Source organism: Apteryx rowi, unplaced genomic scaffold, assembly GCF_003343035.1.
Source record: "Apteryx rowi isolate R43461 unplaced genomic scaffold, aptRow1 scaffold_52, whole genome shotgun sequence".
Classification (NCBI taxonomy): Eukaryota; Metazoa; Chordata; class Aves; order Apterygiformes; family Apterygidae; genus Apteryx; species Apteryx rowi.
The window spans coordinates 3,109,561-3,127,339 of NW_020450783.1; the positions used below are offsets into that span (position 1 = coordinate 3,109,561).

At 39.0% G+C, this 17,779-nt stretch overlaps 1 protein-coding gene across 1 annotated transcript in view; it reads left to right on the top strand.

Moving 5' to 3' along the window:
• NRG3 (neuregulin 3) overlaps positions 1 to 17,779 on the top strand; it is a gene marked incomplete at its 5' end in the record, with an annotated part of 270,577 nt that overhangs the window by 181,844 nt on the left and 70,954 nt on the right. The window contains one exon of the mRNA XM_026080437.1: positions 5,995 to 6,018. Within this exon, the coding sequence (XP_025936222.1) occupies positions 5,995 to 6,018 (24 nt within the window). The remainder of the gene's footprint in view (positions 1 to 5,994; positions 6,019 to 17,779) is intronic.

Genomic DNA, 17,779 nt, shown 5'->3' on the forward strand with positions numbered 1-17,779 from the left:
TGATTTCTAATTTCACTGAAAACTAAGCATCTTGTAAGGGGTGTGTCTATGTATGGTTTTCATTACTGTGTCTTAACACAGATGGGACAATTACTGATTACTGATACATTCTGTACACGTACTATTATCCCAGCTAAGGTATGGTGAATAGCCTACCTATTGACAGGGGTGTCAACATCTGGGAAGATTTTAATAACCCTCTTTTTCAGAGAGGGTAAAAGGAGGCACCAAAGATTTAGTTTGGTCAGTTTTTAAGTGTCCCACAGAGCAAAATTTCTGTCACATCTTTGGGTGAAGATGCTTTGAAAAATTTGTAGTGAACTACCTTGATTTTATTTCTCTGACTCATTGCCATGAACCATCCTGATCATTTCTTTTCCCTCTGAAAAAATGTTTCATCAAGTATTTCTGTGTAAATTTATTACAGAAATGAATCACCAGAATCCCTCTAAAACAAAATCCAAATTTATGCTTTCCAGTAACTCACTTATGTAAAATACGCTAATGCCTGCTTGTGCTTTTTCTTTCTGATTCTGAAAGAAACCTCTCTGAGCAATTGCTTTAGTTGCTAAGTCTGATAAACCCGTGTAGATGTTAGAGAGAAAAAAAAACTTGGAACAGTGAATCCTTCGTAATGAACAGAGAAATAGCTTGTCCCGTAACTTCATGTGCTCACGTGTAAATGGGGGCTTCAGTCTTGGTTGAAAAAATAATACACTTTCATATACATGTCTAACTAGTTATGTTTCTGAGCTTCTTTAAATACGCTGGCAGGCTGAGAACCATGTATTGTCAAACATCATAAAACATCATGGGTAAAGCAGTAGCAATTGCCAGGTTTAGGTAATACTCCAATCTAGCTACCTTTTGAATGGAAGGGTGTTTCTTCACTTCAGACGACGAAAGTTTGGTTGGCGTGACACTTAGAAGTTAAACTTCACCTTGTTCCTTTCTGTTGTGTAGTCTGTTAGGAAAACTTGAGCTGTCCCGAGGCAGCTTGCAGCATATCAGTGTGTTGCATTTTCTATTTGAGGCAGTAATCTACCAAGTCAGCTCTTTTGAGTTAGTTGTTAGAAATTGGAACCAATAAATTTCACTTGCAGTGGAAAATACTTTGCTGTTGCACGGACTTCCTGATGATGCCTCCTTCTTGCCAAAGTCCGTCTATCCTTAGAACTGATTAAAACGTCTGTAGCAGCCTGCAGTGAATATTTTTCTACCAAACTTTCTCTTCTGTCAGTCAGTGCCATTTAGAAGTTGACTTTATATTTCTACTCACAGGATGGATTGGGATGCAGCCAGGATAATGAAACCTCTTGTGAACTGGCAGAAAAAAATCCATGTTAATATGACAAAAAAAAAAAAAAAAAGCAAGCCACAACCCAGACACAAAGTTACATGTTATATGCGAGACACTAGTAAATTAATCCATTAGTGGACGCAAGTTTATCTTCCCTTGTGCCCATTATCAAGTATTCCCGGGAGTGTACATATTCATAAAGTGTGAACTAAAATGACTGTAATATTAGCAACAAATTCACATAGTACAAGGACCATAAGGCACAGTGTTTTTTCCACATCAACAGCAAAATACAGAAATATTCATAAAATTAAATATAAAAGTGAATAATCTCCCTGTCTTAGTAATATATTCGTTCTTCAGAACATAACAATACCAGAAAGAAAAGAAATCGCAATAACAAAATAAAACACAGTCACATTATTTGGTTAATGACCCCATCTTGTGAASCAGCACCCACGCTTCAGCACAGTAATAGCTCTTGTATACATTTTTGTTGAAGTGAGTCCTTAAAGCAACTGCATTGCTTGATGGTAAATTACCTGACATTCCACACACTGTGTCCAAAGACGTCATCTAGATGCAAGTTAATTTATCATTTATACATTATGAATGTATAGCAATATAACAGTCCTTTAGTACATCTTGGGCATGCCATGGATCAATGCTGTCTACATTTTTGTGTTTGGTGCAGTCCTAGACCTCCACCAAAGGTTTTTCACTTTCCCCAAATTACAAACATGAAGGAATGGGGTAGGTGACCCAGTCCTTATGGGACCATGTCTCTGTCTCCCATGGGGTACCTGCTGGGAGAATGTTTTGCCTGTGTTAAGAGGGAAAAAGACAACTCCAAAAACGGAACTGGCAAACCTGCTTCTTTCTCACCACACTTGGATGCCCCTCTGATAGGGCACCTCTTTACTACAGTAAAGGTACCCTGTGTTTAAATATTCAGGTACCTGTTGTGCGAAGATCTTCCAAAGAGTAGGATGCATTGCCTTGATCTCTTTTACCTGACAACAGTGCAATAAGAGTAACCTTGGGACTCATGTTTGGTCATCAAGTGGTAGCTACGATGGTCATAATCCGTTCCACTTCCTTCTCCCCATCTGTCCTTCCCATGTCCCCAGTGTGCCCCTGGATCCAGGAGAGAGAGGAAAAGCAGCTGTGTTCTGCACAACAGGAACAGAAGGAAAAGCACCTGGCGCTGGGAGCACTGGCGACGTTTCCCTGCCAGCTACGTTGCCGGCAGGGAGGTCTCCGTGTCCTTTCAGCCACGTGGGCTTCTACACATCTCTCTGCTGGAAATAATAAAATACAGTATAAAGGCTTTATTCCAAGAAAACCAGCATTAGCTTTCTGCTTTCTGAAAAAGCGTGTGTAGTCCTYGGTGGTGTCCTGTCGAAGGAGCTGGCCTAGATGAGGGTTCTCTTCCCTGGTGGGAGCGACCGTTTTATCTCCTTTCTGATTTTTTCAGATGCAAAGATGTAGGGTGTTGTTTTTTTCTGTAGCTAGCAGAGTAAATATCTTAAGATGATAAATATATTATTCTAYGAACAAAACAATAGGTACGAAGGTATGATTACTATAAAGACTGCTGACATTTCTTCTTTACCTGTATTGCTTTGTGTCCTCAATTCTATATGCTGAACATTTCAGGAAACATCATTGCTGCTGGAGCTCGATTTGTATTAAAGAAAATGAGTCTTAAAGTTAGGTTTTAGTTATTTTCTTCGAAAGTCTTACAGTAGTCAAAGCAGTGCTGAGGGCCCGTTGTAGTTTCTGGGATCACAGGGTGTCTTTTGGTTTTGTTTGTTTTTGATTTGTTTTCATTTTGTGTTTTTTTTAAACTACAGGGTCTTGACATCCTTAATGAAGGGAAAGGAAGTGGAGAATGGTCATGCTACAGACTGTGTTTTGTCATTAAAAAAAAAGGCATGCTTTACAGATGCGTTTCAGCAGTGCTTGCATGATACCGTGTGGCCTGGGAGGCTGGTTTGAGGTGTCTGGTCCCTGAGGCAGCTGTCGCTGCAGCATTTCGCCTTTGAGACCATCTCTGGCATTCGTGTGGTTCTCAGCTAACCCGCCTTTTCTAGCTCCTTGTCCTGGATGCTYGGGTAGCTCTAACTCCCCGGGTGTAGCGTCTGTTTCCAAAATACGATAGTACGGCAAGGAACGGGCTCCCAGACGTGCGTTTTGCCTCTATTCTGTGCGTGTGGGCTGGAGCAGAGGAGCGAGGGCGGCACGAGTTCCCGGGGGTGAACGTGCACGCTGCACTGAATCAGCAGGAATTATTGTTTTATTATTTTATATTCCAAGATGTATTCTTTCAGAGCTTGTAAAACTATGTTTAATGATATAAATTGGCAGCTGGGATTCTTTACCGTTAAGGTTTATCCCATTAGACATCCTTTCATCATAATCTCTGCAAATCAGCTTTATCAGCAATAGGTAGTGCTGGTTGCTGAAGCACATGAGGTGTTTAAAATTAAATTACCTCACATACTTCCACCTTCTGCAGCTGAACACGTTTTTAAGGAACACCTTTGTCTCCCACTACATAAAAACCACTCACAGATGAACTAAAATCCTTTTCTCCAGTTTTTAAAGGAAAGGTGTATTTTAAATGCACTTTCTGAGAAAGCAGCTTTTAACCATCTTGGTGTACTCAGTGAAGGAGATTGCAGGTTGCAAATGGAAAACTCATCTATTTAGAGAACTCGTATGGCCCAGTTAGGAAAAGAGAGTTTTTTATCAGCTGTTCTGCATAGACTTAAAAAGATTTTATGGCTTGGTCTTTCTTCATATTTGAATGTTCTTAGTTCCTTGGAGACCAAATTACAGCAGTTGATTTCCATTATCTTTTTCTTTTAAAGTAAGCAGCTGATGCTTGTATCTTGATCTAGTTTACAGTATTTAAAGAAGGCTGCAAGGTGTGAATTGCAGGCAGATAATATATGCAGATTTTATAGGTGTGCACAGTTTAATAGAATTATATATGTAAAATAGAAAATTGTAGGAAAAAGCAGGTACATATCTCTGAATATATGTTGAATGCACTTCTGATATTTCTGATCTCATGCTCTTGTAAAAACTGTATCTCTGTGTGAAATGCACCGGTGTGTTTCTATGTGAATGACCTGAGCAAGCCGACGCTCAGTGCGGGAGGACTCGGAGGTTGCAACAGGCGATCGACTCCCAGTGTTTTCAACAGAAAGCCTAATATTTCACATTCGTGTTTTAGGTACCAGCTCTGACAATTCATATGATAGCATTTAAAATTATTGTTGTGTATTTTGAAAACCTTCTTTTGACTTTGCTGTATAGCTTTTAAGTGAACTTTTGAAAGTTGCAATATATTAGTTAAGGGGCAAAGAGCTTTACAAATTTCCAAGTAGTACGTCCCAGCTCCGAGCACTCTCCAAAAGATCAGAGTCTTGTTCTGTGTCTTTCCTGGCTCAGTATCGTATTTTGTAATCCTGCTGCTCTCTCCCTACTCTCCTCTTTCCCCTACACAGTGCTCTTGGAAACCTTGGAAAAATCATAAATTAATCAGTTCTATATTAAGGAAACGTGACTATAAATTGAAAAGCACACAAAAGCAATTCAAAAAATTTTTAATTATATTTAAAGGAAAATGTCTCATTCCCCTCAGCAAAACCTTCTTATTAATTCCCATAGGAAAGGAAAATAATTCAGATCTAGAGTAGAAGAGAATTGTAGGTGTTTTGCACTTTCACAGTGTTTATCCTTCAGCAGTTCTGATGTGAATTTGAAGCTTAGCTCCCTACACACTCAGTATTGAAAAGTCAGTTATAATTTTCCCTGATGCTGTATCCCTTTGCAATCCTGCAGGATGGACTGATTATTATTATTTAATCACATGGTATCAGTTTAAGCATACTTTATATCAACTTAAAATTAATAAAGGTTTTGTATTAATTTAAATCTCCTTTGCACTAAAGCATCTGCCTATGAAAGTCAAATTTCAGTCGTGAAAAAAAGTAGTTCTGAAATGTTTGGAGCTCCATATGGTAGATTCAGGCAATATTCTAAATTTTTGCTTGAGTTTTAAGTTCCTTGAAATTATTACTACATTTCAGTCAGGTGGCTAAGTAGGCAGCATGTCTCCTGTTTCCTGAAGTCCGATTTTCTGTTATAAAACAGGTTGTATGAAGTTGTGCAGGCACGTTCGGTTTGAGTGTGGCCACTGCACAGTAATGAGAGCTGGAGAAGTCAGTAAAAGTCTTTCATTTATCTCTTTGGTTTTTGATCTCTGTGAAATGAAAGCAAGAGCCTTGTCTAACTAATGCTAGTAGTTAAGAATTTGAGAGAGGATTTTCAGGAGGCAGAGAGAATAAATTCCTGCGGGGAGCTGCCTTGAGGCACCTCAGTCAGGTGTAAGTATAAGAGAAAAGGCGTACGTGTCCTTCCCCCGTGCGCTTACCTTGTGCGACAGCTCAGCGCCCTGAACTTCTGTCTTCGGAGCGTCCTCCTAAGGTCAGAGTTTGGTGTTTCCTTCGTGAGCAGCGTCTCGGCAGCGGGCCCTCGAGCCCCTGCGGAGTTCTGCAGCGCCGCCGCGGAAATAGGGAATTCTGCAAATGACGGTAAAGATGATGTTTGTATTTTGTCCCGTTTCTAACATTTTCCTCTCTTTTTCTGTCATCTTTTACATGCTTTCTTGGGTATAGCAGACCACTTAGGAATTGAATTCATGGGTAAGTTTTCATTTCTCTTCCACTTGCTAATATTTATCTTGGTACCTTAACCCAAAGCACCTGGAAGTTAATGGGAAGATTCCCATGAACTCCATCAGTGAATTTGGGCTTTGAGAACAGTTCCTATTATATTTACTGGTTACATCTGAAATTATATCAGGATTTCGTTTTTCACTTGTCCATTATTAGAGGGCTAAAAACTACATAATGACGTTTGGATGTTTTATTTGTTTTTAATGAAGTGTAATATAAAGATTATATGGCCATACCATGATATCTGAGGAATAATATTTTGTGAGAGATTTTAGAAAAGAGTTAATGCCTTTCTTGATGTAAAAGAAAGTAAATTTTAAACTTAATTTTTTCAGAATTTGGTGTTGACTKCAATATTAAAATGTAACTAGGTTTAATATGAACCATTTCATTTGCTTTTAACAGACAACTTATAAGGATACTTTTAAGAAAAATGACAAATAAATTAACTTCAGTTTAGGCAAAAACTTAAACAGGAATGAATAATTAATCAGAAGAATTACTTCTTATAAGTTTGGAAAGGAAGAACTGTGTCCAACTCAAATGCTGCCCTGTGTCGTACACATAGCCTGAGGGACTGATGGGCTTAATAGGTCAACACTTCACCTTTCTGCTGCTCTTCAGCAGAAAACAGTTAATTTCCTCTACAAAGCTGAGGCTAGACCTTAGCAAAGTTAGTGAACTAGTGCATCGCTTGTGTAAAACAGCTTGCATAAACCATTAAATATGACTGACAACACAAATGAAAAGCTTGCACATGCATGTGGAAGTCATAAAAATTACTTTTTTAATGTGTTGCTTACTTATATTGTGTTCTGCTCAGGTTTTTTCAGATGTTAGTTTAGCTTGCCAAGTTCATGAGCTTATATTAGGAATGACATGAAATAAAATACTGTTTGATAAAATCATTAGGTAGATTAAGGAGACCCAAAAATTAAGAGAAAGTTTTGATCAATGGTTTTGTCACCAGTTTCGCTCTTTGGTTCTCTGATTTGAGAAAGACACAGTTCTTACAGTGTGATAAGCCCTATTTATTTATAAGGAAAAATCTCCTCCTTTGATTTTTTTTTTTTTTAAGGTTAATTTCTGATTTACTGAATATGAACTCATAAGCCTGTACTGTAAAATAACAGTATTGAAAGTAGAACCAGAATTATCTTTCTCAGGGCAACAGCCATAGTCATTATATGTGCAACCCTGTAACCCAGTCAGAGCAGCTTGTAAACAAAACCAGTGCACAACCAGGCTGCTACAAGTCTGGTGTAGTCCATCTGCCAGATGAAAATTATATATTCTGAAGTTTTGCTCTGCCACAGTTCCTTTACCACTGTTTGCTATACAGGGTAGCCTCATATTTCCTTAGTCGGTTCCACATTCAGCCTTCAGAAGATCCCTCCCTGTCTCAGCTTTTAAACTGGGTGGATGGGACATAATCACTTTTAGAAGAGGGGCAACGTCAGCAGATGGAGAAGATGAAGTGGACAGTATAGTTAGCCCCTTCTCAGAGTTCCTGCAGAACAACAGTCTCAGACAGGTCCGTTTGACTCTGCATTAGTAGTGCTGAAATGTAACTCAGTGGAACAGAAGAGCTCAATACTCTTATTTTCAGTCCAGTGGAGTTGATATTTTGGCAACAATTCAGGCAGTGCTCTGGGGAAAAAAACGTAGCCTAATAATTGTAAGTGATGATACGGGGATTCTTTTAACACTTTGAGCATGAGTTGTCTCATTGGACYCATGCGGTGATGAATATTAACTGCATGCCAGACTGTATTAGCAAGAGTGTTACCAGCAGTTTGAGGGGTTTTTCCCTTTACTTTTGTACTTATGTGGCATATCTGGAGAGCTGTCTTCTGTTTTGGGTTTCCCAGTAAAGAAGAGACATTGACTATCTGGAGTGGGTCCAGCGGAGGCCTGCCAAGGTGGTTAGGGAGCTGGAGCTCGTGACATAGAAGGGGAGGCTGAGAGTGGGGTTTCTTCAGCCTGGAGAAGAGGCTAAGACAGCATCTCACCTCTGTCTACAACTACCTAATGGGTACTTACGGAGAAGATGCAATCAGACTCTCTGTGGAGGTGCAGAGTGAAAGGACAGGAGGTGGCGGACACAAGCTCCCTCAGAAAGAAAAATTCCAATTAGTTATTGAAACAAAATTCTTCAAAATGAGAGTGGTCAAGCATTGGAGCAGGTTCTGCAGAGAGATTGTGGAACCTCCATGGTTGGAGACTTTTAAAACTCAGCTGGACTGGCCCCTCAGCGCCCTGGTCTTTCTGGGAGGTTGGCCCTGATGTGAGCAGGGGGTTGGACAAGATGGCCTCTGGTGGTCCTTTTCAACCTAAATTATTCTGTGATTTTGTGCACCATAAAAGCTTAGTGTTTCATTTCGCTTTACATGAAACTTTTAAAATCCCAGCGGAATTGATGGAAGTAACAGAACTAGGAACTGGTTACATTAAAGGCTCTGCATATATCCCAGTTTCACTGCTTAATTTCAATTGTAATCAGAAATCTTGAAGCACATGACCTGAAGGATAAGCATATGCACTATAAGAAATAGTATAAGGAACATATAGGAGTTCTTAGAGTCTTAGGTCTAGAGTTTTAGGAGTCTTATAATGAGTCCTTCCGTAGGAAGCAGGAAAGTACTATGAGGCAAAGCTGCATTATTTTACCTTTGTTTTGAGCATTTTAGTTTCCTCTTTTTTAAGATGTCTCTTTAAGGCTTGAAATAAAGCCAAGCTCTGAAGTCTTGGCTCAGAGAAATCTCCTCATACAAGAAGCTTGCTGATTATCATATGTAAAATTGGAACACATCTTGATTGTATAGAAATTAATGGAATCTCGTGCCTCTAGACTGGAAATATTATGATAGAAGTCTAAGATGAGGCCTGAGGTGTTTTTCTGTGGGCTGGAAAAAAGCAAGTTCCAAAATCATACCCAAATTAAAATGTTTGTGTTTCTTAAAGCCTATTACAATCTTTTTTTTTTTTAATTACTTAGGAAGTCTAAGCAAATATGGAATCGTTACTATACACATATCAAAGTACAATTACGCACTTCTTTGTATGCAGAGACATCAGGTGGCAATACACACTCATCAAGTCAGTAAAGTCTTTGCAAAGCCTTTCTCATGAGTTTACTTCTGAGCTGTAGAAAATCAAATTACAAGTAGTGAGAAAGCTAGAATTATTCCAATTACCAAAAATAACAACATGTAAGTGTTGCAGAGCTCAGGCTTTATTGTGCGTCAGCCGGGGCACGTTCTTTCTGAGGTTTGCTTTGTAGTTGCGGGTTCATATGCTTTAGGAATTCCCTTTCTGTCATCTGGCTGGAAATTCTGCTCTTGAAGTTCCCCTGTTCTTTGAGGAAAATAGTGTTAACCTTGACTGTTAAAGCAAAACTTTTGCATTTGACATCTTCACTTTGATTTTAAAAACTAGTAAGGAGGCAAGGGAAGATACCGCTGCACCTTTTGTTAGAACTGTTTTGTAACTGCATAAAATGAAAAAATAATCACAAATGCTATATGGAAAGTTAAGTGAAAATTTGGACACCTGCCCTAGTTTTGAAAAGTGTTTTCACAGTTTTTGCACAAACTAGTTTTGTATGTGAATACCGCGGATTTATGAAGGAAGGTTGCACTCGTTGCACGGTGGGTAAAGCTAACAAGCCACGTGGCTGGGAACGTCCGTCTGCAGCAGAGCCCTCCTGAGGCAGACAGGCGGCGGGTCCCGCAGGTCTGCGCCCTCAGGTGAGCCCGTGTGTCTCGCCGGGTTTTGCCAGACCGCCCAGAAGGCAGAATCGTTGTACCAGGACGTGGGAGTGTACATACCTGCCTCGTCTTTTCACTGTCCTTTCAGGGGTCTGTTGTCCACAAATTTGTTTGATCCTTTTTTGAACCTGTCGATACTGTTTTCCGCCACAAGCTCCTGTGGCAGCAAGGCTCAGAAGTTTACTACTTCCATGCTGTATAAAGAAGTGCTTTTGCTGTTTAAACCCACCTCCTTTAGATTCTTCAACTGAGCCTTAGTTCTCACGTACAGGACTTGGTGAACAAGAGTTAGGCATGCAGTTTATCCACCACAACGACAGTTTTGTTAACCTCTATCATATTCCTGCGCCCCCTCCCTCTTTTGGATATTACCTAGCTTATGTTTCATATGATATTGTAAATTCCCAAACATGCATGCCTGATACATTAATATTGTTGCCAGCCTTGGTTTGCAGTGTCTTTTTCTTCATATGTGTTAGAGAGAGAGAGAGATGTGGGCAGATTCTTGTGGCGTATCTGTTTTAAAATATTGCAAGTATAACAATAAATGTATGCTTCTGATGTACGCACATGCAGCTTCTATTGAATTCCTCTTGGATGCCATGTGTGTGCTGGGTTGGCAGTATGGGGCAATATGTCTTTAAATACATATTTTTAAGTATTGTAATCATAGTGAACAAGATTTATGAAATTTCTGAAATGCTCTACAGTTTCTAGTACCTCAGAGAAAAAGAAAGAAGTCTTGTATATGATTGATACTCATGAGAACTAGATTCAATTCCCATCTCTGATGTGGTCTTCCAGAAAGACTGTAGGCAAGGTATTTTGATCTCTCTGGGCCTTACTTTCTCATTCATAGTAATTTTTTTCAGGCTTTCTGCATTTAGATTCCTCAGCTCTCATGGGCATCTCCTTTGGCAGTGCATAACACAGAAACCTTGTCTCCGTTGCAAGAGGGTGCAGACCTTCTTCCTCCTTGCCCATGCTCCTGGGTTCCTCTTAAGAGAGAACCCAGCTGGGTGCACAGGAGAATAATGTAGAGCTCCCTCGGTAGGGTGCAGGCCTCAGATGAGCTTGTGCTCCTGGGGACCAAGACTTCACAGCATGCACCGTGAAGTTTACTGGCCCCAGAGTACAGTAGACTAGATCTGGAGTGGTGAATCTTGCCGTATGGTTCCCAAAGTGTCTCACCAATGATGAGGTATGCAGTTTTATTTAAATTCCCAGCACATAGGTAAGCAAATATTATCACGATGTTCTTGCAAACAAACTGGAAATCATTGTATTAGCATTAACAGTTTCACATCAAGAGAAGAGGTTCATTGTTGGTAATGCTTGTGTGAGGAGGAGCGTTTGTAACAAATGAGAGCTTGCAAGAAGTAGCTTTTACTGTAGGAGAAAACTCATTTATTGTTAGCATTAGCTAGTTCAGGAAAATAAGTATATGTAGCTTATTATCATTTTTTTGACCCAAGTGGTTAACTGTGGTTCAGGGCTAAATGTGCTGCTTTGTTGTTGTTTTTTGTCTGATGGAAAAATTGGTGGTAGAGCCAAATATCTCTGATAACACAATATGGATGAGAGATTACTTTGGCTTAACTGGTAGCATTTATTAGCTGAGTTGTGGAAACTAATCTCATGCGTGCCTGTCCCAGGTGCAGAGTAAATCATTGTTTTAACTACAAGATACAAGGAGATGCAAAACCCTGGGAGTGATCTTTGGGACTAACAGTGCTCTGGGCAACAAGGCAGTTGGTGCCAGAGACAAGGACTCGGCAGTTTTACTCATTTTACTCGTTTCTCATGAAAGTGAACACAAGTGGAGTTAAGGTGTGTTAAGGGGTGGAGTATGAAGGTGAGTGAGTTTTTGGAATAACCTACTATAATACATGAGCAAACATGACAATTTCAGCAATTCATCCACAACACCTAATTTGATACTCCAGAATCTTTGTCCCTTGTTCTGAAACAGTAACATACAATGGATGCAGATGAAAATAAAATGCCCCAGGCAGGTACAATAGGCAGGCCACTACAGTTTTGGTGGAAATACAATCATGATGTGAAATAGTTGTTGTCTTCAGCCTGCTTAGCAGTTAAACCAATATCAGCTGTATAAACCAAAATCACAGTTATGATATTAACCTTAATCTCCCCATGTATAAATTGCAGAATTAATATAGCAGTTGCAGAGGAATGAGCTGGTGTGTGAATCTGGAAAACCAGATTAGCAACRTTTTAACTTCCTGAACCTATGGTATTTAGGTCTTGCTCAGGAAATAAATGTTATTTGCAATTCATTCTCCTTTCTCAGAAAATTAGAAGAAACTTCACTGAAGTCAATGGAATAAGAATGATATACCCCTTGTAAGTGGGGAATCATTAAACAATATTTATTTGAACAGAGCAATAAACTAATTCAGGAATAGGATACTATTAAAATTACCCTTTATATTTCTCATTGCAATGACTACAATGTAAAAGGTATTAATTCTTTTTATTATTCTGAGCAGTTGTTAGTATTGGAGATGATGATACATCCTTTATTTTCATTTTGCTGATTCTCTCTGTCACCTCATTGTGATATGATGGTTTCATGCCTAAGACTCAGGGAACACATGATAGAGTTAACTAAATCTAGTCTGTGACCTTGTGCTGTCCACTGTGACAGATACCTTTTGATTTTGTCAGGACACAAAAGTTGGTTTTGCTGATGGGCAGTATGACCAAGACTGAAAAATTCAATATTTCAGCTATTTGGCAAAGAAATAAAAAGGCAAGTTTGTTGATTCCTGCACAGCTCTCATAATGTGCAGTTGATGAGCTGTCCATCAATGTCTCGCAGCAGCAAACAGGCAATGAAAATGGATACCGGTGCTCACCTAGATGGCCCTAGCCGTAGTTATAATTTAGCATACTCTTATAAATCCCTGTAACACTCCTGTCTTCGCTGGAAGAGGGGATACATGTTGATTTACATGAGCAAAGAATGTTTGTATTCTAAGGGACATGCATTTAGAAATGAAGTTCAGCTTTCCCTGCATGCCTTTTTGAAGTATAAAGCAGGAAAACTTTTTATGACCGTATGGTGCATAGGGCAGTGGCTGTTTTGTGCTTCTGTTTGTACAAGCTCTGTTATTAGAGATTCACAAGCAACACCAGATACTATCAAAGCGTGTCTGTCAAACAATGATGTTCTTAATCATAAGCATTTGAAATACTTCGTCATATCACTRTGCTACTTAAATAAATTCCTGGAGAAGTAAAAGTGGGTCTCCAGGTAGGTATTGATACTCACAGAGTTTAATACCGTTGTTGTCACTTCTCCTTCAGTCCCTTTGTTCTTCATCCTGTCCAAACGTTCAGTACCTTTTTCTCATTTTTCCCTTTTTGAACTTAGCAAGGCCTTTGCTCTTGGGACCTTGTCTTCTTGTTTGCTTAGTGAAACGTCTGTCGCTTTTATGTACGTTGCAAAATAACAATAGCATCCGGAGGCCTGAAACGGCTTTGAAGCTTCAGCACTTCCCACAGGTTCCTCTTAGCTGGGGAGAACGGTCAGTTACCACCTCTGGAGRTGGAGACATGAGCACCAGAAGAGAGAATTGCATAGAAAGAGCTGATGTTTGTGTACTATGAGAGTAATGGATAAAACTGAGGTTTCCTCAGGGGCTGGAGGAAGCTCTGCCAGTGCTTGTACCTACTGGGGAAAAAGCWCTTTGGAACTGAAGGTTGAAGTGCATCTGGTGAACATATTGAAGGCTGCTGTACAACCTSTTGACTCTGTTTTGGGGGTATGGTGTGGCTTTGTTTTAGTGGGAAGGAGAGATATAGCCACAGATGTTTTGTGACCTAGCATCTACAGATAACATCTGTACTTTTCTCTGAATGTCATTTTTCCAATTTATCTCCATTTTCTGCATTGCCAGTAAATGAATTGAAGTGTTAACTTGCATTATTTTTAAAAGACAAGAATAAGTTCTATCCTGTGGTTAATTTAGGTGTGCTATAACAGTGTGCCTGTAGCACTTTATGGCCATTTCCCCTATCAAAATAGTAATTTTGTGGACTGTGTGGATAAAATAATGTTAATATATGTAACATCCTGATGACCTTCCTCTTTGGTTGTCAAAGTTTTCCTCTGCTTTCTGTAACTGTAGTTCCTAATCATTTATGATGAAACATACAGAAATGCAAAACAAAAATTGGTAAAGACAGTATGTTGGTAAGTTTAGAGAGCCACACTTGGGCAGGGTGTTGTTTGCTTTGCTGTGGGAGGTTTTGGTTGGGAGGAGGAAGAGGTTCTACATGTATTAAGCAGGATATAATTCTGTAAAAGTGAGTATATGTCATCAGGAATGCTATGTACAGCCATTAGTCTGTCCCTTTCCATGCAAAGGTGTACTGTGTATCGTTAAATGCTGAATGGGTAGGTAATAGTAAGGCCAAAGTATTGTCTGTGGATTAGAAAAGAGAATATGTGAAGCCTTAAAAAAGTGGTTACTTTAGATGAGCTTCCAGGTGAGTTGACATATAACTCCTTTTACCAGGTACAGTGTGCTTTGGTGTTGGTTGTAAGAATGATTGTGCTATATTGGCACCTCAAGAAGAAAGGCTGTGTGCTTCTGACACTGAATTTCAGCCGAAGGATGCAGTAGCTAATCTTCATACAGAGGGTTTTTTTGCTGTATTACATAATTATGTATACAGGTTCTGCATACGTTCTGTTTGGGGTTTAGGCATGTCCTCTGGGTTTCTGTGGGGCTGGTATATCTCCAAGTTGAACACTTCTGTTTRGGCTCAATTGCAGTTTAACCAGATGCAAAAATACATAGCCAGTGACTTGTATGTATGGCACATTGCCGAACCGGGCCAGCAGGACAAAGGCTGGCTCTGCGTGTCAGAGGGGGCAGAGGCGGCTGCTGGGAGCTGTGCCAGCCAGACTTTGTATTCCTAGTTGGGAGAGGACCTGGGAAGAGGCTTCAAAGTAGTAAGTACAATACTTACATGTCCATGAGAACTTGGAATTTGTTGTTAGGCTACTAGTTTGTTTTTTTTTAATTAGGAGAGCATTGTTTACTGTGTCCTGAAGTTATCTTGCTACAGGAGAAGAAGGTCCAAACGCCAGAGCTGTGSCATGTTTTATGCAGCCATGGTGAATCAGTGTTACTTTGTCCTTCTCCCACTTGAAGGTGTTGTATAGATGTCAAGTCTCATCCGGTAAACCCTGCAAGGATTCGGAAGACACAAGGTAAGTATCACAATAAATGTTCCATGATAGTGGTGCACTTGTATGCTGCAGTTCTGTAGAATAATTAATGTTTCTGACAGTGAACTAAATCTTTTTGTGTCCTCTATGCCTAGAATGAGTAGAGACAGTGTCACTACTGCCAGTAGTTGCTGGAAGCAGAGGAGAAGGGTAAGCAGTGTGGAAAAATTGGCAATGCGCTATGTAGAGCACTAAATTATTTTTTCATGTACTCCCTTTTCTTTTCTTTTACAGGAGCTGTAGAATATTGGCATGTGGAGAAGTGTTGAGTCCTTATTCCAGTCTGGCTGATTGTTTTTAATAAAGTTATTTTCGTGATAATTGAAAATTGTCTCATGGTCCCATTTCCCTTCCCCAACTACTTCGGTTCGTCTTATTTCAAAACTAACCTGTCTGTGCTGAAAATCTTTGTTCATTCAGTTACCCAGTATCAGTATTTGCTTCAGACTAGACAGCTCTATAATTGTACAGGTAACAAGCTTGAGCAGCAGAAAAGTAAAAAAAAAAAAAAGGTGTGTGTGTATTGTTCCTGTATGCTCAGTCCTTAAGGAAAGTTTAATTATCACAAAATTGCAAACTGTTGCATGCCGAGTACAGAAGACCCTTTTGTTTACTAGTGCAGACTTTTCATTTAACAAAGTTGATCTCAGTGAGGTATTTTCATTTAGTATGGATTCAGAATTTTCAAACATAATTTAGATCATATCTGTGTAGTTTAGTCACTGTGGCTATATTATATCAATTATCTAGTAATTTTCATATGAATTAATATATTCCTTTTTATTTTAGTGGTAAGTGAATTAACTATTAATCTACATTTACATTATCAAATGGAACTCTATTGTCTGTAGTAATATAGTATTACTCTACGGTTATTCTGTCAGTTCTTTTTGTAATTTTGTGTTCCACATTCAGATACAAACGAAGATGAAAAATGGAAATACAAAATAATAACCTGGTAATGGAGRGGCAGAAAATGTGATAGTGTTGGAGTTTTCAGCAGAATTGACTGAAATAATTTAGAGACTTCACTGCTCAGTAGTGAAATACCATAAAAAATCCACTGAAAATAACAGAAGAGTTAGACAAAATAAACCAACAAGCTGGTAGAGAAGAAGTGAAAGCATAAGAAATTTCTTTGCAATTAAGAGCATTAATATTTCTATTAATAAATTTCCACACATTGCTGTTAATGGCTGGGGCTGTATGTTGTTTCCTTCTGTCACAGAAATAATGACCTTAGTCTCCAAAAGCACAGGATTTTAAGTGTTGAAAGGAACACAAATCACTGAAGAACTTCAATACTGCAGTGTCGAAATTGTCCTGCCTAAGTCTTACCTCTGTTTTGGGCAGAGCGCAGCCTGTTAGGTACCCGCGCACTGTGCCTGCTGAGCCCCACTGCTGATCCGGACTGAAATTTCTGCTTTGGGTCTCAGTAGGCTTTGCCATGGGATAAGCACCAAGTAGTTCAGTGCAGTAAAGATGTAAGTATCTCTGTGCAGACCAAGAATACTGAAAATGGATGCCTATAGGGATTTCAAGTGTTTTCAGAGTTGACCGGAAATTTTGAGAATTGGTGTTGAACTTAGGAGATTTGCCTTCATCTTGCTCATGATTCCTGACCAAAAACACCTGGAAGCCAATATTTCAAAAAAGGATTTGAAATCAAGATCAAGTGTGTGACTCAATTCACATATGAAGTGAACTTGGTTTTTTTTTTCCTGATTGGTCCCAAATCACCTAAACCTGAATAACAGAACTGAACATCCTGTATAAGAAATTCAGTGTAATGTATAAAGCAAAGCTTGGAGTATTTTCCCTTCCTTTCTTTAACTTACATTCTTATTCTCTGTACTTTCTCTCTTTTTTACCCACTTCAATTTTTTTCTTTTCCTTTCTATGCCCTAGCAGCCTTTGCTTTTTCATTAGTGTCATAAATGGCACAACTGTTCTGTTTAGCTTTAATGGAGGGGGAGAGAGAGACAGACACACACACGTTTTAATCATTTGTAGTTGTAATGACTCTTCTGTAACCAGAAATGATACAGCCTTTGAGCTGTGGTGTGCACTAAATTGCCTAGTTCATAAAATATGAAAGCTCATAAAATTAATACAGCAATGTTAACTTAGTTAATCAGCTTTAGAGAAACAAAATAATGTATTTGTTACTATAATATACATTTGCATGGGATATTAATGAAAAAATAGGATCTGCATCTTTCTCTGAATTTATTCTGCACTTATTCCTTTCATTCAACTAATTTAAATTCGTTCTTGGGGTAAGAAAGGTTTACTTCTGACAAGCAAAGTTTAGCTGTCTTTTGTGCTATGTTTTTCTTTGAGTCTGTAGGGTAGATCGTCTTTCTATGCATTGAATATAATGCCAACTGGGCTGGAAATTCTTGTGTGTATTACGATGGCCTTATGGGGTAGACATTTTACACTGTTGAGCTCTAAATAGTCATATGTAGTACATTATTAGAATATATGCCATAAAAATATGAAATTATAACATTAAAATTAATACATGCCTCAGTGACAATAACAGTATGACTCCCACTACTGTGGTTACATGAAGTTTCTTTGTACCTCTATACTTTGGGCAGTGCAATTAAGACAAAAAAAAAAAGACACGACAGTTAATTATATTCATTTAATGAATAATGAAAGGAAAATCCCCCAAACAAAACAA